This window comes from Myotis daubentonii, chromosome 5 (assembly GCF_963259705.1).
Source record: "Myotis daubentonii chromosome 5, mMyoDau2.1, whole genome shotgun sequence".
NCBI lineage: Eukaryota > Metazoa > Chordata > Mammalia > Chiroptera > Vespertilionidae > Myotis > Myotis daubentonii.
The window spans coordinates 106,701,185-106,722,936 of NC_081844.1; the positions used below are offsets into that span (position 1 = coordinate 106,701,185).

General features: G+C 45.8%; 2 protein-coding genes across 12 annotated transcripts in view; both read left to right on the forward strand.

Annotated features, from left to right (window-relative positions):
* Positions 1-10,141, forward strand: part of CREBRF (CREB3 regulatory factor) — a 50,233-nt gene extending 40,092 nt beyond the window's left edge. For 7 of the 10 annotated variants that reach the window (XM_059699200.1, XM_059699210.1, XM_059699201.1 and 4 more), the window contains one exon: positions 4,557-10,112. In XM_059699200.1, coding sequence (XP_059555183.1) covers positions 4,557-4,672 — 116 coding nt within the window. In that variant the 3' untranslated portion in view covers positions 4,673-10,112. Of the gene's footprint in view, positions 1-92; positions 933-4,556 lie in introns of those variants that run through there. The other 3 variants (XM_059699202.1, XM_059699205.1, XM_059699204.1) reach the window with 3 other exon arrangements.
* Positions 10,142-13,440: 3,299 nt separating this feature from the next.
* BNIP1 (BCL2 interacting protein 1) lies at positions 13,441-21,502 on the forward strand. Of its 2 annotated transcripts, XM_059699213.1 has the most exons (7): positions 13,589-13,661; positions 15,006-15,239; positions 15,594-15,686; positions 16,989-17,080; positions 19,520-19,621; positions 19,819-19,937; positions 20,901-21,502. In XM_059699213.1, exons 2-7 carry the CDS (start codon positions 15,201-15,203, stop codon positions 21,095-21,097), a joined length of 642 nt encoding a protein of 213 aa, XP_059555196.1. In that variant the 5' UTR covers positions 13,589-13,661; positions 15,006-15,200; the 3' UTR covers positions 21,098-21,502. The 2 variants fall into 2 exon arrangements, with proteins under 2 accessions (XP_059555195.1, XP_059555196.1); XM_059699212.1 differs by lacking the exon at positions 15,006-15,239 and having other exon boundaries at positions 13,441-13,661.
* Positions 21,503-21,752: the final 250 nt, after the last annotated feature.

Below are 21,752 nucleotides of genomic sequence, written 5' to 3' on the forward strand. Positions count from 1 at the left end.
CTGTAGTCAAGGTGCTTATCCATTCGTTTTACCTCTAATAAACGCCACAGGATTCTAACAAACTTGACTGCCTGATTTCCATCCCTGAACAGATTATACAACATGGGGAGGAACAGAGGTGGGCATCCTGAAGTCAGGCACAGCTCCCTGACCGGGAGAACGGGCAGCTAATGCAGGCACAGGCGTGAGAACGCTGGCACCGGACAGATCACTTACAGATCAGCAGCATCCCTAGGGCTTTGAGGCAGAGTGCGATCTGTGAAGACCCTGAGGCATCATAAAACGGCTTCGGCTACATTACGTATTCTTTGCGTTAAAGCATTTGTTTCATATTCTTTCAGTACATTTCTGCCTTCTGTTTCTTGTTCTCCAAAATGCTTTTCAGTCTTTCTTTGTTAAATAAAGGGAGGAATTTAGTATTATAAGAAAAGTTTCTTTTTGCCTTCTTATTTTTTAATTTAAAGGCCTTCTATGTTGATAACTTTGTATATTCCCTTTACATCTAAAAGTCAGTTGTACCAGATACAAAATCCTTGACTCATTTTCTTTCTTTGAGTATGTTACATATGTTTCTCCATTTTTCTCTGGCACTAAGTGTTGCCGTTGAAAAGCTAATAATTGCCTAATTTTTTCTTTATAAGTCATTTGCTATTTTTGCCTAGAAGTCGACAGGATTTTTTTCTTTTTCTTTTTTACTAGACTGTATCTTGGCATTGGTAGTTTTAGGTTGCTATTCTCGTGTGCAGTGTGCTCTTTCGGTGTGTAGTTTCCAATCTTTCTCTTTTTTCTCTTTAAATCAGGCATTTATAAACAAGAGCGCATACATTAATTACATAAAAACAGCTTTCGAATCGTAGAGCAAGTCATATTGTCATTAGCAGCAGCAGAGGAGAGACCTGGAGGCGGTGGGTGTCCTGGCGGGGACAGAGGCAGAGGCAGAGCTTTGTGTTTTCCGTGAGGAAGGACAAGCTTCCTCGGGAACCCGAACCCGCCGCAGAGCTGCCGCCCAGCCCAGCACCCAGTCTCTGTAGGGCTTACTCCGCGCTTTGGTTTTCTTCTTTAAGGACTTACTACCTGTGGGTTGGTTTTTCTTTGCCTATTTTTAATGTTAAAATTCTTTCTCCCTTTCACTTCTGTTTCTCTTAAAAGCATTATTTGTTACATTTATTTGCTCTTGTGTTCCTTTTATTTATTTTTTATTATTATTTTTTAATTGTTTTATTGTTTAAAGTATTACAAAGAGTATTACATATGTCTCCTTTTTTCACCGCCCTTGACAATCCCCTGGCCTCCCTTGTGTTCCTTTTAGTTTTGCCTTAATTTCAAGAGTTAATTTTTTTTAAATTTCTAATTCTTTTCTGAGTTCTGTCTTATTTCTGTTTTTCTATTTCTCATTATTATGTTCTGTCATATCTTGTATCATTTTCTTTAATGTCTTGCAGTTCATTTTGAAATAATAATGGGTTATAGTTTTCACACACTTTTATTGTTTGTAGCAATCTTCTTATTTTCTTTGGTCTTACTTTTTATGGGATTTTGACCTTGATACTTTTCTGTTATTTATTTGTATGTGAAATTAGGTTTTTTTTTGAATTTTCAAAAGGAAGTTTTGTTCACGATAGCTTTTCTAACTTCAAACTTCACAGAAACCCCTGTTTTCGGTTAATGTAAAAAAAAAAAATTGCATTTGTTCATGAGATGGTCATTCATGTCCAGCCACAAGAGAGGACACAGGAGAGGAGCAGAGAAAGAAAGTCCATCCTAGAGAGACCAGTCACTGCAGGCCACAGTGAGGCACAGTGAGGCACAGGGCCGGAGTCTAAGGGAGCCCCGAGCAAGCAGGTGGGGAAGAGCGCGAGAGAGAAGCAAGCCAGGGAAGTGCCCTTCATAGGGGTCAAGCTGGTACAAAAGCAAAGGTGTGAGGGCATTCATTTGATTCATTCGAGTCATTAGGCCACAGTCAGGTGAGGGCAAGAAGAGGAACTCCGGCAGGGCCAGCCTGTCACACTAGTGCACACGCCAGCTTTCTTCCTGAGATTTCTTCTGTGTCCCTCGCCATTTTATCTGGACCATTCTTTCTTATCTATTGTCCCTGTCTTGCTCAGTTTTTATTCTTATTCATTCTGGCTCCTGTCCTGCAAGGGAGTCACGGCTGGTCAGTTTTCTGAATTCACACGGGCTACACACTGCAGCCCCTTCTCCTCTTCCTGTGGGCTCCTTGCACGCACCCCGGACTCACTGTTCGGTTGGGCTAGATCTCTCCCCGTCCAGCTGTTTCCTGTCGGCCTCCTGTGCCTTCCGGTGACTCACCTGTTGTCTGTTTCAGACTTCTTTTGTTCTCAGGTCCATTACTTCTTTTGACTCATCCCGCACAAACACTGATATTGTTGATACCATGCAGGTTTTACAGCTTTTCGTAGTTTCTTCCCATCCTCTTGAATTTTGGGTTCCTGTCACTTGTTTAAATTTTCCATGGGCTTATGGGGTTTTTGTTTGTTTGTTCAAGTATATTTTTATTGATTTTTTTTTTTTTTGATTGAGAGAAAGGGAGAGGGGGAGAGAGAAACATTAGTTGGCTGCCTCCTGCATGCCCCCTATTGGGAACTGAGCCAGCAACCCGATCATGTGCCCTAACTGGGAATCAAACTGGTGACCTCTTTTTTTAAAAATTAATTAATTAATTTTTTGTTAATCCTCACCTGAGGCTATTTTCCCATTGATCTTTAGGGAGAGTAGAAGAGAAAGGGAAAGACAGAGAGAAACATTGATGTGAGAAAAACACATCGATTGGTTGCCTCCTGCATGAGCCCTGGCCAGGGCCCAGGCTGGGGGGGAGCCTGCAACCAAGGTACGTGCCCTTGACTGGAATCGAACCCGGGACCCTTTGGTCTGCAGGCCGGACGCTCTATCCACTGAGCAAAACTGGCCAGGATACAGTTTCTTTTTTTTAAAGGTTTGGTAGAACACTCTTTGGAACTATCTGGTCCAGTGGGTTTTTTGGTAATTAACTTAGAAAACATCCTATGTCCTCTATGATAATTTGTCAGTTAGATTATAACTTTCTGGACTGTTTTGATAATTTATATATTCCTAGAAAATTATTCCCTTCCTCCAGGCCCTCCAATGTATTAAAATTGCCTTTGTTTTGTAATTTCCTCTCTATCAGTGGCTAGTGTTCCATTTTTATTTTTTATTTGATACCTATTGTGCTCTTTATTCCTTGAGCCAGTTATAGTATGTCTTACTTAATCTCCCAAAGAACCAGCTCTTGAATTTATTAGTTTTTCTCATTTCTTCAGTTAAATGCTTACTTCATTTCTTTTTATTTTCTTCTTATTAACAATTAAAAGCCTTTGAAATTTCTTTCAACCTCTATGTTAGCTGTATTTCATAAATTCTGATGTCGTATTTTAATTGTTTTCTGAATTCTTCGTAACTTTAGGTTTGATTTACTCTTTGAACTAAGAATTGTTTGAGAGAGATTAAAAATTTTCCAGAAGGTGGGGTTCATTATTTCTTAGTTTTATTATTAACTTCTATTTTTTGTGATTTATTGAGATTCTATAGCTACCTAATATATCATTACACTTTTAAATGTTTTGTAGGCTTTTGAAAAGAAGATGTATTTTCTATTTTATAGTAAGATTCTAGTACATGTCTATTAGATGTTCTTAGTTAGGTCTTGTCTTCTTTTCCTTTTTATTTCTGTAGGGGTGTCCCGTCTACGTAATGTAGCACGGAGCAAAGCCCCTCTAAGGTGCTTCAGTGTCTTCTGTTTTCTGTGGTCTTGCTTTTGAATGCTGGGCCGTTTGAATAAGATTCCTACGGCTAGGTCTTAATGATGGAATATAGTCTTTATCATTGTGAATTCGGTCTTAACTGATACTATAATCATGAATGCAGCTTTCTTACTATTTATTTGTATATGCTTGATATCCCTTTGCCTACCCTTTTAATTTCTATCTTTCTGAATCACTGAACATAGATACATCTCTTTTAAAAACACATTTAAAATTTAATTTAATTTTTGATTTGCATACCATAAAATTCACTCTTAGATTATTATGTATAATACATAGTTGCATTTTCTTTGTTAGTGAACCTGGCAGTTTTCTCCAATAGGTGAGTTTAGCTCATCTTTATTCTTGATATATGTTCGGTTTGAGTTCTGTCATTAAAGATCTGTTAGGATTTGTTCATATGGCTTTTTAATTTTTTTGCCTTTCCCATGTCATTCACTGTATGATCCATTTTTATAGTTCCATTTTTGTATGGTCTGATAATTTGCAAGCTCTGCATTTTTGTCTTTTGGGCTGTTATTACTTGTCATCTACCCCACTTTAAAATGTTGATTAACTATTCTTTATGGTCATCCTTGATTTGACCTTTTAATCTTAAAATTGTGGGCTCCAATTTAATTGTGGAATTATTTTCTGGGCTGCAGTAACTAGGAGCAGAGCACTCACCAGGGACCCGTGTCAGCTGAGGGCCAGCACACTCCCACCAATGCCCTCTCCTTTCTGTGTCTAAGTGCACCTTTTTGTTCTTTCCCTCAGGCCTCCCAGTTGCTGGGCAAACCTCAGAATTTGTTAACCAAGTGTTAGAGAAGACCGCAGAAGGCAACCCCACCGGAGGCCTTGTAGGACTAAGGATACCAGCATCAAAAGTGTAATCAGCTTCATTGGACCACTGGTCAGAAATGTCTGAGTTTGTTATGTTATTCATTGTAAATTTTCATTCTGTTTTGCATGTCAGTTTGGCATTATGTACACATTTACAATTAGGTTACATTGTTTTAAGAACTAAGTAGCATAAGCGACGCATGATCCAAAATACTTGATTATTGCATTTTCAGAGCATAAACCATGGTTACAACTGCTACTGGCATCAGAATTGAAACTCGTATATTTAACTAAATGTTTAGATACAGATTTCAAAAATCTGTTAAAGAAAAACATTTTGGAGGGGTGAAGATATTAGTAAATGCCATATATTGTGGCAGGTTTATGCTCTGAACCACACACAAAAATCGAGGAAGCATTTTTAAAAAACAGTTTAGATTGTTTTTAGAATTATTGCTTTTTGTTCGAATTTTCCACAACCATTAATGTCACTTGTACATGGCACAATCCAGCACTCATGCCCGTGTGCCATATTAGATATTCATTTTCCGAGCTCAATATGGTGTGTGTGTGTGTGTGTGTGTGTGTGTGTGTGTGTACACACACACACACACACACACACATATATATGTATATGTCTGTGCAAGTAAGAAAAAAAAGCATATTCTTTGTGCCTTGTATTTTGGGGAAACTATAAAACTGGTAATATTTTGTATGATGAAAACCCTAATGAGGAAAAACAAGATATATAGATGGAAAAATTATGGGGTTTAAATGTTTTTTTGTTGCAACTCTTTTTCAGATTTTTTGAATGTATATAGGACTATGTTGAAATGTAGATATATGCCACAGAGTCTATGTATTGTATAAAAAAACAAAAACAAACAAAAACAAAAACAAAAAAAAAGATGGCTCTAGAAAACTCATATTTCGGTACTTGACCGGAAGAAGACAAATACTTGCACATTATTACGATTGTTTTATTTTTTGTACCAAAGACAAATGCAACTGATATGGCAAACTGCCAGTCTAAGTAAAGTTTTGCACAGCTTACATGATACTGTATGAATGTATGACTAAAAGGAGAAAAAAAGAAAATGAAAAGGTCAGGGTTAGGGATCTTACTGAACTGTGAATTTTATTTCTGTTTGGGTCCAATTATCTACAGAAGGAGCATCCACACATATAAATATTATTTTGCTGTTCCTCTAGTTCGCTTCCATAGTAGATAAGTTGGTGGCCATTTAGGTGTCTGTCTTTTTATTTCTGCACTTATTGTAGGAAATTGTAATATATTTCATTTTAGTAAGCTATTGATAAAATAGTTTTTGGCCTGGAAAATTTAAAGGTTATTTAGTATACTTCCACCAAACAACCAAAATACAGATTATTTTTATTGTATTATGTACATATATATATGTAAAGAAAGAGAAAAGCTAAAAATATCTAATTCTTTAGTTGCCACTTTTCCAATCGATGTATTATTGTGCATGTAATATTTTCAAAGATCAACACAAGCTTAAAACAAAAACAAAAAAAATTTATAGATTTTTATATTTTTGTACAGGTATTTTCAAACTAGCTTCTTCAGACTTACATGTGACTTTTATAGTTTCTGGAACTGAGAAATATTAACACGTTTAGTTTTTAGGTGCTCTGTTTTGCTCCCATAAAACAGCTTCATAGCCAGTGTTTTAACTATGTTAAAGCTTCATCTCTGGAGGAGAAATTTCTTTGTCCAGGCAACATTATAACCCTTTCCACAGACCTTTCCATCCTGTCTCTCTCACTGTTTTATTCTCAAATCTTGTGGTTTGAAGTCTGAAAAAACTATACTTTAAAAAAAAAATTCCTACCTAACCAGAAAAAAATAATACCAAAAATTTCAGACTTAGCTGCTAGGAGAGTATCTGTTTCTCCATTACCCGTCGGAGAATTTATTATTTAGTTATATTTTGTCTGTATAGTGTATTTCATTTTCTTTTACTCACCTCACCCCCGTCCATTTGTAAGTGACAGCACATGAAGCTATAGCTTACAAAGGTTTGGATCTAAAACACGCAGCAACGTCTGAGCGATGCTTACCAAGCTTCTTTGACATTATGAACTGTGATGCACCAGATTTCCTGTGTGCTGGGTGGAAATGTACCTGCTTAGTGCATTCACACTGAACTGATGATAAGCTCAGATCGATGGTTGAATAGAGTATATAAGTTCATTGTTTAAAGTGTTTCCTTTTTCAGTGGGAGAAGGCAAAGCATAAGTTTGTAACTTGGAAGTATATGAAGTTTTGGCAGAGTGTGTCTGGCAAATTAAAATGTATTCCAAAATCTGGCAGTTTTGCAATCAGGTGAAAATCACTTCATGATAGAGATTCAACTGATGAGGTTTATAAAATTGCCCCTTTCTAGCTGCTCTGTTAGAAATTCTGGTTTTTGATACTTTTTTCCTCTCTGCAAACCAGAATTTGATTTTTTGGTCTTGCATTTCAAAAAAGACTTTGAATCTGTTTAGTAGATTCCATATCCTTGCATTTCAGTGTTTTATATGTACTACTTAAGTTAAATAGTTAAAAGCTTTTAAATAGTTGAGCTTTTTAATGTTGACACTTTATTTTGTACCTATTTATATATGTATGTATATCTTAGAAAAGCACTTTGTTAAAAAAAAATGCATTTTATATGATTCCTGCCATTTGCTGCTAAATCTGGGCTGGTCAGAATGCTGCAGCGATACTTGATCTCAATAAAAACCTGGCAGTAAAATGTAGAGTGGAAGTTAAATCCTCTTGCTGTTTAACTTATCATAAAGATGACATAGGCAAGCTGTGCAGCTTTACATTTTAACCAGGGGACTCTGTGGCATTTAAAACCGTCTAGAAATGGTTGTACTTTAATGCCAGTAATAATCTGCTTCCTCTATTGTCATTAAATATATCCGTTTAGTGTATCACACAAACAGAGCTTATGAGGGTAATGTAAAAACCCCAGCAATTGTACATGTTCTGTTTTTGAAATTGTGGCATGTGTTTTTGGGTGAAGACCGTTAGGGAAGAGCTCTCTGACGGCTTTCTGTGTTCATACATGGTATCCAGATTGTCATAATGAAGTCCAGAACCCTACTTCAGTGAAGGCATTGTGAACTCACCTCCAGTGAACCCTTGTTCCAAAAGCAATGATAGGAACGTTGACCTAGTACTACTATGATTTAAAAACAAAACAAAAAAAAAACACAAAAAAGTTCTTCCTCGTTTTCGATACACTGGATCTTTGTAGAGTTTGTCTCCATATGAAAGCATGCTGTCCAGTTGTTCTTGTTAAGATCTTGTCTAAGTTTTGAATTGGGTGCCACACTTTTTCAGTCAATACGATTGCTTGTTCTACTGTACCATGTATGATTCTTGTCCCTTCCTATATTCTTCATGACAGATTATGATGTGGCTTTATATTGTGCCTTACTTGTACATGAAAACAAAACGTCTTCATTCCCTCCACTTCCTCAGTCTTTCACTTTGACCTTTTTGGTAAGAGAATCAGAGCTATTACAAAAACATCATGAAGGAGTTCAGATGGGTACGGTTTCAAATTCCCTCTCTTTAGAGTTATTTTATATTTGTATGAAAGACCAGTTTTGAATGGTCTTTGAATATGGGGGGGAAAGATTAGCAGTAATTTCACTACATCCCTCTTTTCTGCCTTTCATGAATTTGTCATACATCTTCTTTCTGATGCTTGACTTTATTTGCTCCTTCGCAATAGTCTGCATTTAAAGAAAGGTGTGTTCCATTCATCAGCTTGAAATTAACTCTTTCATTTTTCCAGAATTTTTTAGAAGAGTACCCGTTTTGTTTGTTTTATAAAACAGATGACAAGTCTCTTTAAAAGAAACAGAAGTACAGTACTTTTGAAATACAATGCTGTTAGTTTGGATTTCTTTTTTTTTATATATAATACTCATACAATTATCTGATGTTTGCCTTCATTAATAAAGCTGTTAGTTTATTCACCAAAATGTCAAGAATGGATGTGCTTTTCTTTATTCCATACATTTAAAAATATTTTAGCTGCTAAGATTTAGTTCACTTTCTAAGAGACGAATTCAAGTTGCCTTCAGCAGGAATTAACAAAAACTTAGGTTCCCTTTCTTTATATAGTCTTCCTGAAATTCTGTTTAAGTATTTTCTAGTTCATTATGTAACAGAATGTTAGCATCTCTCCAAATCTTGAAACTTGAATTTTGAGAATGCATTGAATTATGCTTTCAGTGTTAAAGTAAAAGGTTTCAGTTACCCTTCTAGTGAAGTCTATTGTGGAATACCATTTCCCATGGAACTGAGGCCATTTCCACGACTTTGCACAAAACTCCAGTCTTGTTCTTCCCTTGAATCATGACAAATACGTCTCACACAGTGCCGTAATACTTGTGGATTCTTTTGTAATCTTTGTAATCTTAATAAGGGCATTATGAGAAGATGACTCCATGCTTTTTTAATATTTCAAACACATTGGGATGTAACAATGACCGTCAGCCGTAGGGATGGTGGTTTCGTTTTAAGGAATAAGCGTGTGGGGGAAAGATGATGAACTGTACTACTGAATGTGGAACGCTTCAATAGGCAGGCAGGGTTATGTGTTGAAGCATAATCCTCATGCTTAAACTGAATGACGTTGTAGACATTGCACCTAGGAACTGAATTCTGCCAAACTGCCATTTTCGTTTAGAAGAGAAAGACTTGGGGGTAGTCGTGAGGGAATAGAACCTTAAAACTACTTTCAAATAGTATTCTGGAGACTTGTCGGTGACCAGTGCAGAACCGTGTGCCAAGTTCTAGGTGAACTAGGTTTGCCTCTTTCATAACGATGTAAACACAGTGGTGTCGTTCACTAACGTCCAGGTGGATGGGAGCGGGACTGATTACTGTGTCTTGCCCTTCGCCCTTTTTTTTTCCAGAACCAAATAACAGAAATGTGTATGTGTGTACTGTATCTGCCTTCCCAGCACATTTTTATGACACTGTATTCCACTGCCTGCCTTTCTGACCTTCTGTCCCTAGGGTTCGTCCTGTAACTTAGCATTGGTGGTTAAGTGATGCTAGGGCTGACCGCACATAAGAAGTCACAGAGGAGCGGAAGGGCAAGAATTCAGAGCATTTGTTCATGCAATGTGGCCACCTCTCTTGCATAGCCGCATAGGATCCTGTTTGTAATGCTATCAGATTCTGTCGTTTTGTTCCCCTGTCCCCAAACCCCCACAACTGGAGCTATGAAACTTTATTGGATTCAGTCTTGTCTTTTGTCTAGAAAGAATTTTATCTTGTTGACGCATGAGCTGTTTAAAATTTATTCTATTAAATGTTGGTTAATAGTTGTGCAGTTTTTCTTTTCAGAAGAAAAGGCAATTCCAATGTTGCCTTTGTTCTCTGTCACCTTCCAACCCCTCGGCACTTCTAGTCAGATACAGACTCATCTGTGTATGCAACATCCTTTGTAATTTAAAATAAAAAAAAAAAAAGATGAAAAGGTTTTGAATTGTTGGCCTCATGTTTTCGCCCTTCCTGTCTCTGGCTTTTTTGAGGCTTACCAAGGTAACGGTGTCCTCTTCAGGGTGACCCACTGCCAGGGGATTCCCAGCTAGAGGCAGCGAGGACCTGGAGGAACATTGAGCTGTTACGTAGATGTATTGATAAACATTGGCATTTTTCATAGCTCAGAGCATAGTTTTGTTTATACTTATTCCTCTTCGATTCTTTGGGCAAGCGATTTCTCTGTGGGAAATAAAATATTTTGAGTCTCTTCTCACTCAAACGTTTGCATGTTTAATAATTTAAGTAAGAATACACAGAGCCTGAGCCGGGACGGGAGTGAACACCATCACAGCAGTGTTCCTTCTGCCAGGGCCTGTGCTAGGTGCTGGGCTCCAAGGAGACTCGAGAGACCGCAGGAACTTCCGGCCTGCTGAACAGGCAGCTACGAACAGGATCGCAGAACAACACAGGAGTTGTTACATGCGCAGAGGGCTCTAGGCATGTTACCACCCAAGTATTTGTGAGGACGCAGGTGCCACGTCAGCGGGGTGTCAGAGAATTGACCAGCCTGAGTGCCTGGGCCCTGGAAGAAGCCCTCTTTGCTCCATTTGAGTGACACTGAGCCTGTCAGGAAGCAGATGGACATGGCCTCGCACGGACTCGTTCTGCTTCAGGACCTGATCTCTTGAGACCGCCCCTCATGGGAGCCTCTGCCGTGGCCCAGGAACCGGGAGCTGGGGGAGCCAGGTCAGTGCAGTTCTCGGGAAACTAACCCTCTGGGAGTGGTCTGCAGTTCACCGACATTGATGGGGAACCAGGAGAGCTCCTCAGCCACCAAGAAAAACACTGGTTGGGAAATACTGTAGTGTCTCGACTGGAAGGTTCAGAACAGCAAGGAGGAGTTAAAGTCCTAGAAGGCGAGGGTGGTGCCCAGGAAGCCGCCCCCCGCCAGGTGCTGTCCCATCAGGGAACCCAGCGGCTGCTCTCAATGGCCCAGCGAGGTGGGTAGTCATCAGACTAGACTTAGAGGAGGGGACTCACCCAGACCCAGACCCAGCCGACGTGAGATGATTCATGTTCATCTCTAAGGGACCAGGCTGTGTCGCAGGCACTGTTGGGAAATAAAGGGCTTAGAATCTGAAAACCAGGAAGAACCAAAGCCCAAGTGTAGCAGGTGGAGGAACCAAAAGCTAGCCTCAGGATCAGTGGGGAAAGACGAAGGGAACAAAACAGCATTGGCAGTTGTAATGGGACTGTGGGTCCCCAGATCGCATACCTATCCCTCAAAGATGGCTTCTAGCTGGCGGGCTTAGAACTGGATCACTTTGTTAGAAGGGGGACTGTGTGGGAGGGTGGAGAAAAGGGGCTGGATTTTCTTTTTTACTTGCAGAGAGAGGCAATTGGAGACTGTCGATTGCATAGGAATTTGCAGCAAGAAGCAGGATGTGAAAGGGGCCCAAGGTCACTCGGGCAGATCTGCTGGCCAACTTCAGGCTTCTTCACTGTCCTAAATAGGGAGCGTCTGTTAGAGGATCCAGAACGTTTGACCTGAAAAAATGCCAACCTCCATCTCTTTAAAAAGTTTTAATCTTAAAATAACAGCCAGGAGTTAACAGGAAATGTTCAAGGTCCAAAGAAATCTTGAAAATACTATGAAGGACACAGAAAACTTGAACAAATGCAAAGATAGACCAAGTTCTTGAACAGGAGCAGTCAGTAACACAAAGTTGTCAGTCTTCCTGCATTAAATAGAAAAGTGAATGCTGTCCCAGTAAGGACATACCAATGGGGTTAAAAAAAACAAACTTTAACATCAGTTCACATAGGAAAAATTACAGGTGGGAGCTACTGGGGGCAAAGCAACTGGTGGTTAATCCCCAACAGATATTAAGACACACAAAACTATAATAATTAAAAGTGGCATTTTGGTGCATGAATGACTTGGTAGGTCAACAGACTAGAAATACATTCAAACTTAAGAATGTAGTATGTAAATGTGGCATCCCGAACCAGTGAGAAAAAAAATGGATTATTCAGAAAATAGTGTTGGAACAACTGGGTAACCCCCCTCTGGAAAAAGTAAAGGCTCCATACTTCATACCAATAAGTCACCATACATTTTGGTAAAGACCTATATGTAAAAAACAGAACAAAAAACACACAGAAGAAATCATAGAAACAATTCTTGGTGGTGGGCGAAGGCCTTCCCTAACTTGGATCCCAAATCCAGGAGTCATAAAAGAAGATGGATAAATTCTATGTGAAACAAAAATTAAACAATTTTTGGAGCACTTCCTGTGTGGCAGGCTCTAAGGTTAAAAAACAGCCAATTAAAAATTCCATAGACTAAGAAAAAAGCTCATAGGTAAGAGCTAATCCTTCAGTAAATAAAGAGCTCCCGGGAATTGACAGGAAAAAGACCAACCCAATGAAGACATGAGCAGACAATAAATACAAATAATTCTCAACCGCATTCACGAGAAGAGAAGTGCAGATTTTAAAAACGGCATTTTTCACTTGATCAGATCGGCAAACATCCCAGTGTTGAACACACCATGCTGCCCAGGCCGTGGGAAGCAGGCATGCCGGAGGGAGTGTAAACTCCCACAGGTCAGGCCTCTGTGAAGAGCGGTTTGGTGGCGAGGGCCAGAACTTCAAATGCCCATGCCCTTGGACCTGGCAATTCCGTTCGCGCTGGGCCAGTCGTCACTCCCGGTGCCGGTTTCCTCGCGTGTAAAAAGGGGATAATTCTACCTCCTGGGGCTGTCGTGAGAGTTAAGTTAGATGATACACATATAGCACGTAGTACTAAGAGCCTGCCACACAGGAAGTGCTCCAAAATGTCAGTATAATGTAGTAACAGCAGCCAGTGCGCATGCGCTCCGGCCCAGGCCACTTTCCCACGCTTCGCTGGGTGCTCCCCCCCCCCCCCCCTCTCATCCCATTGAGTCCTCCGGCCAACCCTGCGCTTCCCACCAGGTGGCCCCCGGGGGGACTGGGCCACAGAGGTGGGATGTGGGTTCACTGTCAAATCGGAAACATACAAGAAAGCTTAAAGAAATAGAAAACACTGTCAATGCCACCTTCCAGGGACATCCCAACTGGTACTTTTCCAGGCTTGCTTTCCCCCCCTCTCTATGCAAAAAAAAAATCTGTCATCCTTAGAATGGCTGGCCTGCGGGAGATGGGGAGAGGCCATCGTGGAAGTGTTCTTGATGTTCCCTCCTCTTCCTCTCCGTTTTGTTTTTCCCTAGGACCACACGACAAGGCGAGGCTGAATTCCCCCCACGTGCCGAGGGAAGTCCTGGACTCGGCGCCGCCGCCCTCGCGGGCCTCGGGCCGGCCTCTAGGGGGCGCTGGCGCGAGGCCGTGCGGCGCGGAAACGCGTTTGAAATTGGCCACCGCCGCTGCCCGTAGCCGGCGTCTCCAACATGGCGGCTGCCCAAGATGTCCACGTCCGGATCTGTAACCAAGAGATTGTCAAATTCGACCTGGAGGTGAAGGCGCTTATCCAGGTACTGGTTCCCGGGGCTGGGCTTCGGCTGCCCTAAACCCGAGCGCCGCTGGCCTCCTGTGAGCCCGCGGGCTCCCTCCCGAGCTTCCCCCGCTCGGCCCGGTCTCCCTCTCTGGTCGCTGGCCCCGCTCTATGGCCGGCTCCCTCCTCTCCGACCCCCTTTGGCCCCTTCCCCTTGACCCTTGGCCTTGAGCCTCCATCCGGGTGGCGTTGGCTCGCCCTTTCCCGGGACCCCCATGCCCCTCGCCCCTGCCCAGGCTTCCCCTTTGTGGCCCCGCCGGGCCCCCCCCCGGCCCCCCCGGCGGCCCCCCGGCCCCCATAGGGAGCCCCGCCCCCTCCGCTGGGGGGCGTCCGGAGGCCTCAGCCTCGCCCCCTGCTGGCCAGCTCCTCTGGGCCCCTGGCCCGTGGCCCCCAAGGCCGCCTGGCAGGGGCGGCACCGGGGGAAATGAACGTCACCCGGACCCTAGATGTGATTTAGGAAATGAGGACACCGAGTCAAGTGGCGAGGCCTGAAGCTGAAGGCGGGTGGTGGCAAAACTGGGACCCCGAGAAGGGACTCAGGGCACCCAGGTGCGTTAGCTTCCTTGAGCCGTTCGTTGAGGGGTAGAAGGTAATAGTGCAATAAACCAGCTGGCACACGCAAGGGGGTAGGAATGTAAACGCAGCTCCTTACGTTTAGCAAGAAGGAAACCAAGAGTTTTAAACCTCGGTTTTAGGCAAATCGTTTCCATTTCCAATAAATGTTACTAAACATCAGATGTAGATTCCGAGTTTGCAACTAGCGGGGACAAAAAGTGAAGGAAAGTAGGGCCTCCCACCACCACCACCACCACCACTCCCGAAATCAGATGCAAAATAAACCGAATGAGTTGCCAGGAAGGGCGATTTAATGATTAAGCCAGAGAACAAGTGAGGAAGTTTTAATGCAAACATTTACACTCCCCTTCTCCCGTGTGTACACCACCAAGTGCCGGGCCAGTTCTGAAATCTGATGAGAGCGAGCGATCATAGCTAGGTTCATGGCACTCTTACTGTGCTTCAGTTCCTCTGCTAAATGCTTTCTGTACATACATGGTCTCCCAGGGGTGCTCAAACTTTTTAAACAGGGGAACAGTTCACTGTCCCTCAGACCGTTGGAGGGCCGGACTATAGTTTTTAAAAAAACTATGAACAAATTCCTATGCACACAGCGGCGGCAAAAACACCCGGCGGGCCGGATAAATGTTTTCGGCGGGCCGCATGTGGCCCACGGGCCGTAGTTTGAGGACCCCTGGGACTCTCTGCAGTAGGTGATACGATGAGGGACAGAACTGAGGCTCAGAGCTCAATTGATTTTTTTTTCGAGGTTGCACGGCTAATAAATAACACAGCTAGAATCTGAATCCGCATAGTCTGGCTCTAGGGCCTGCTCTAAAACCTGGCTCCCCTAATTCTGACTGTCCAGAAACGAATTCTAAACCTACCCTTGAGTCTGTCTACGAACACTGCGCTCTATAATAGGTGGTTTGTAAAATCAGATTGAAGCTAATCTTGTCATCTGATGCCCGGAATTCAGCGCCCCGATTTCCAAAGGTCTCAAGTGAGTAGCCTCTGCTTTGGATTTACATTTTAGTTGAATACACAAGCTACTTTAAGGCTTTCAGACTTGCCAGGTGGCGTTTTGTTAAACTTCAGGAACTAATAAGTCAAGACAGAGTTGCGTTTCTCTCTATGCTTTCATGTTACCTATTCACAATCAATTTAAAGAGGGATGAGAAAAGTGTAAATTATAATGTCTTTGCTTGTGTTGCAGAGGTAAACAGCAAAGACCAGGCTGAAATACGGTCGGGGGGCCAACCTCAGCTGTGGCGTAAGCCAGCTCTCCCTGTACTGATGGTGTCATTTTCTTTCGTTGCCCTGAGAAAGGCCCCCTCATCTCTTCAATGTCTCCTAGGATATTCGAGATTGTTCAGGACCATTAAGTGCACTTACTGAACTGAATGCTAAAGTGAAAGAGAAGTTTCAACAGTTGCGGCACAGAATACAGGTGAGCAGCGCAGAACTGAGATGCCAAGAACTGAGATGCTAAGGAAGGGGGAACGAGGAGGGGGGCTCGGTCCTGGGACTGACCTCTGCCGGAGAGCTGTCCAGGCTCTTCCTAAACGTGTAGACAGGGAGGGAGCTGTACTAACCGGCTATCCAGGTCACTGCTAGGAACTTAGGCATGCAGCGCACAGCCAGCTGTGACAGACGGTGGCAGGGACGCCATTGTCCTTGGAATTTTTCAACTTCAAAGCTCTGCGGTCACTTGAACTACTTTCTTTTCTCTCCCACTCTCCAACCCATTCACCCCAGTCCATCACCAGTGTCTCCTGGGTAAATTTTTGACGCTGTCGCTTTGCCCAGCCTCCTCCCCTCTGTTTTGTAATCACCAGTTGCATCATATGCACATATACACTCCTGAATGCGACTATGGTATATGTGCCATCTCAAAACACAACAGTGAGAAGTACCGGTGTGGATAACGTAGGTGTTTCCGCGCTGTGCCTTCAGTGAGGGTGGCAGAGAGCTGCCCGCCTCTCAGAAGGTGTTGGGCACCTGCTCTGCGTGCATGTGGTGCTGGGGTGTAAAGCCTTAGGTTGTTCATATTGCAAGGCCCCAGATGCCAGCCACCAACTGAACCCAAGAAGACAGTCTGTTCCAGAGCTGGTGGAGAAACTGGCTATTTGGACCCTCAGAAACAGCATGTCTGTGCCCTGCGTGTTGTCTTCCAAAGGAATTTTCCGGGGCAGTTCTCAGAATCCGGTTTTTGATATCCCCATGATGTCTAAGTGGGGTCTGTCTCCTGTTCGGATTTTTGTGCTGCGTGGCAGGTGCACCACTCGCGGCTGTCTGCGCTGGTCTTGGGCTCCTCCTCGCTGTGGGGTCTTGGGATTGTCCTTATTTTCTTTCTTTTTTTAAAAAATACGTTTTTATTGATTTCAGAGAGGAAGGGAGAGGGAGAGAGAGAGAGAAACATCAATGATGAGAGAGGATCATTGATCAGCTGCCTCCTGCACGCCCCCTACTTGGATGGAGCCCACAACCTGGGCACGTGCCCTTGGCTGGAGTTGAACCTGGGACCCGTCAGTCTGCAGGCTGACACTCTCTCCACTGAGTCAAACCAGCTAGGGCTGTCCTTATTTTCTTACCGACTCGGCTCTATCTAAAGGGATGTTGGGCATTCCTCAGTGCCCTGCTCTAGGAGGGTTTTCCAGTGCTGCTTATGGCCTGGCTGGAACTAGAAGTGCTCCCTGGTTTTCGTATTGGCTTTACAGTGATTTTCACACGGAGCTGCTTTCCCCCAAAGGAGCTGGAGCAGTTGGCTAAAGAGCAAGACAAAGAGTCGGACAAGCAGGTTCTGCTCCAGGAGGTGGAGAACCACAAGAAGCAGATGCTCAGGTAGGCGGCTGGCCTCCCACCGGGGGCCTCTGCCGGTCTCGTGCTTCCTGGGAGGCTCCCTGGGTTTGCCTGAGACACCGGGGGCCAGGGACTAATTGTGTCATTTACACTCGGACGGATGTTCTCTGGAGATGAGTAATTCTCACAGGGGAGGGCACGCAGGGGCTGCTGGGTAGGTGGAATGGGCACAGTTTACAAAAGCACATTTACATTTGCTTTGTTACACTGTATTTATATTTTTAAAACAAAACCAAAAAAAGTTTGCTATTATAATATAGGTCCTTTTTATCTAAGGAGAATTGGTACCAGAAAAAGTCCACTGAAAGCGAACCTGTTTAAGATGGACCAAAATTTAGAAAGTTTTGAAGGGGCCATTTTCTTAAAAGTGAAACAAGAACATGTAAATAAGCTCATGTTATATAAAATTGAGGTGATTGTGACTGTGTGCTAATGCTTGATTCTGTAATTGAAGGTATGTGCTATTTCTTGGTATTGAATTGGGGGACTTTTCCAGCAAAATTGTCTGGAACAGTACCTGTCCCTTCACTTTTGACTTTTATACCATAATCATAAGAGGGATTTTATTGCAAAAGTATTTGAGGGCCCCCTCGCCGGTTTGGCTCAGTGGGTAGAGCGTTGGCCTGTGGACTGAAGGGTTCTGGGTTCGATTCTGGTCAAGGGCACATGCCTGGGTTGCGGACTCGATCCCCAGTGGGGGGAGTGCAGGAGGCAGCTGATCAATGATTCTCTCTCATCAGTGATGTCTCTAGCTCTCTCCCTCCCCTTCCTCTCTGAGATCAATAAAAATAAAATGTAAAAAAAAATAAAAGCCTTTGTGAGGCTCCATCACCTTCCCCAGCCCTACGGGGGCCGTTCTTCTCCCTGAAAGCCCTGCGGGGCCTTCCCGAGGGCTCCCTTCACCCTTCATAGGTGGTCGGACTCTGCCATATCCGTGTTTGTCTGCGGCTTTGCTTCTGATTTGAGAGACGCTCCAGCATCTTCCCCCCGATGGCAGCTGAGTTTCTGACACCCAGCGGTCAGGAGGCCGCTCGGCTGCCGGGTGTGCAGGCCGGGGGTGTGCCGGAGGCTGGTCTGAGTGGGGAGGAAGGTGTGAGCGGTGACCAGAGCTAAAGTGCTTGGCTCAGTGATACTTTGTGTCAGGACGCCTTTTGCTTCCCAGGGCCACCAAGGGCTCTAGATGACAAACATTGAGTAAGGAGGATCGCCGTATAATGTACAGAAGCTATGCCAGACAGAATCACTGAGCGTGGGCGGAAAGTTGTGGAGTCGAGGGCAGAGGAGCGAGCAGTCAGTCAAGGCTCTGGCTATGGTGTGTGGGGGCTGGGCCTGCCTGGGTGCCCGTGCCCGTCACACCGAACAGTAAATGTTGGCTTGCTTGTCTTTCTTCACAGGAAATGTGAGCCCCTCGAGCGGGCACTGTTGCTCGTTCATCTTGCATCACGGGGCACGCAGACTGTCTTGCTAATGACAGTTTGAAAAGGTCACTGATGTTTTAACACATTAGCCATGAAATGGCATAGCAGCCGCTGGTCAGGCGTCAGGGACAAATCTGAAAACTCAGCCTCGGGTGCCGGAGAGGACCGCCTGTCAGTCCACGCACTCTCCGCGTGGCTTGAAATGTTTCAGGGGAGCGCGGTGGGTATGAGCCCGCTGCCTACGCGTTCTAGCGCACGAGCTTGGTTCTCGGAGGGACCCACTCGCTTTTTCTGGTTCACCCACAAAGGCGGCCCTGCTGGCTCCCGGCCGCCGCTCACCCAGTCGGAGCTGTCCCTCCCAGGGAGAGCGGGTAACGCATGTAGATAATCATGTCCCACCGGCCTGCTGGTCCATTGTGTTTGTGTCATCCGCGATCTGTCTGTGGGACGTAAAGAACAGCAGACCTTGGAGAAATGTTGAGAAGAACTGCCTTTTGATGATTTTTCTACTTCTTACAACAAATACTGGCTGAACAGCGGCGCCAGAAACTGTCAATTTGGTGCTGGTAATGCAAACGTGGGTGAGGCAGGTCTCGTGGGGCAGAGCCCACCGCGTGCAGGGCAGAGCAGTGAAGTGGGGAGAGCTGGGCAGAGCCGGGCCTGTGTGCCCCGCTGGGGATCGGAGGTTACCCTGAAGTCTGGAGCCATGTGGGCTGCAGAGAGAGCTGTGCCAAGGCCAGACTCTCCCTCGGGCTGCCCGGGAACAGGGACATTGCAGGCAGTAAGAGACTGTCCCGGAGGCGGCCGGGGTCCAGACGAGAGGTGCCGGGGCCTGAGCTGCTGCAACTGCTGGGGCAACAGGAGGGGGAAGCGGCAGGAGGTGGGGATGGACTCCGTGGGCCGCCCCTGCGAGCCCTCCCCCACCACACCTGCCGGAGGGAAGACCTGCTGTGACTGGAACTGTCAGCCCAGCAGAAACTCACGCGTGCCCTTGTGATTCCAGCAATCAGACGTCATGGAGGAAAGCGAATCTCACCTGCAAAATCGCCATCGACAACCTAGAGAAGGCAGAGCTTCTCCAGGGAGGAGACCTCTTGAGGCAAAGGTATCTGTGTCTGCTGCAGAGGCAGCCGGACGCCCTGCTGGCCGTCGTTAAGAGGCTCAGCACACTCCTGGGCACGACCAGGAACATGCAGCAAACAGGCATGCGCGTGAGAGACTGAAGCATGGGTCTCCCTCGCCTACGGGCTTCCCCGCAGCCAGGCTTTTGTTGACCTTCCTCCTCCTCCTCTGGACTCCTAGGAAAACCGCCAAAGAGAACCTGGCGCAGACGTCCAGCACCATCACCGAGAACCTCATGGGGATCAGCCGGGTGATGTCCCAGCAGGTGCAGCAGAGCGAGGAAGCCATGCAGACACTGGGTAACGCCGGGCTGGAGGGGAAGCTGCTCCCGGGACACGGGCACCTGCCCCAGGCCCCTCTGCCCCGCCCCGTCCACGCTGCCTGCCCTGCCCACGGCTCCCAGTTGCTTCTGTATCGATCTGTGGTCTCCAGCAGGGATGGCACCACAAATTAGGTGGTATCATCCGCCTCTTTCTTCCATGAATGGAAGCATCTCACACGCCTCTTTCACGCTCGCTGTCCACGTAACAGAGGTTGCCTTCTGTGGCGTCCGGTGACGCCTTGCTTTACTTTGTGGGGGAATCGTGCCAGGTAACCCTCTTCCCAAGTGGCAGGCCCAGGTACCCATGCTCAGCGGTAAAGTTGACTCCCGGGCACAGCGACCCTGAGGGGACAAGTGCCTCCTGGTAGGTGTCACTTGGTGTCCAAGCCCAGGCCCTCCGTCTTTAAAGCTACAGCCGTGTCCCGGGACCAAAGGACTTGCTTGTGTGAGGGCTGGTGGCAGGGCCAAGCCCTGCCTTTCCTGATCCCACAGAGAGCGACCTGGCCGTCAGGTGTCCTGGCAGGGCGCCCCCACAGGTTAAAGGGCCTGGTACCCTCCAGCTTCTGTCCCCATATGGACCTCGTGGGGCCGTCCGCGGTCACGGGATTGGTTTTGTGGAGGGTGGTCTCAGCAGCGCCGGGTGGCGGCAGGAAACCTTGGTTACGGTGAGGAAGAGCCTCTCTGCCCTTCTCCCTGGGGGTCTACCTGGGGCTTCCCGCTGTGGCCTGTGACACTGTATATAGGAAACAACGGCTCTCGAGCCGGGTGAGACCCAGGGAAGTTTGTCCTGGTCTCCACTCTGGCTGTCTCTGTTCACAGTCTCTGCTCTGGGAACTTGCTTCAGAGAGCAGTGTGTGTGCTGGGAGCCCGGCCAGCAGGCCAGCTTCGGACTGTCCGCTCTGCAGCCTCTGAGTCAGGCTCCCTCCCTCTTATGTTTCAGTCACTTCTTCCCGGACTATCCTGGACGCCAACGAAGAATTCAAGTCCATGTCGGGGACCATCCAGCTGGGACGGAAGCTCATCACAAAATATAATCGCCGAGAGCTGACGGACAAGCTGCTCATTTTCCTGGCCCTGGCCCTGTTTCTTGCTACGGTTCTCTACATTGTAAAAAAGCGGCTCTTTCCATTTTTATAAGAGCCAAGAGCTGCCAGCGTCTGCCCTTTCAGCTCTGGTGTCAGGACCCAGCCAGGCTCCTGAGCTCTGGCCCAGCTGCCAGCCGACCCACCTCCCCGGGGGTCCAGGTGCTCAGCAGGACGGATGGAGATGGTCCGCCCGGGTTCTGGCAGGTGGCTGCCTTGTAAAGGACGGCAGAGCCAGGGGAGGCCTGTCGTCGGGACGCCTACAGGCACAGGGACTCCGAGAGCCACCGACGCGGGGTGGCTGCTACGTGGGGCACGCGGAGCCCGCCCTCTGGGCTGTGATGTTCTGCTCTCTCCCTCTCCCGCTGCGGCCTTCATGCCTGATCAGGGGGAGGGAAGAGAAATGGGGTGGGAGGATGATGACTTGGGTCCATTCCTGAATAAACTTGACTGTATTGAATAGAGTGAAATGCATTTGGTTTTATAAGACATCCCCCCTTGTGTGCCTCTGTTTTTGATGTCCAGGTTTCTAGGACATGAACATCAGTCATTTATTTGTTCATCCAACAAAGCAGCCTGGAGCGCCAGGCACACGCAGTGTTACAGATACAGCGATAAGCAGCCGCGGCCCCTCCCCCAGGGAGAAGGAGAGAACCTGGCCTGGGCGCCCTGTCGCAGGGGCTGGCCCACCTTTCTCTGAGGTCCAGAGC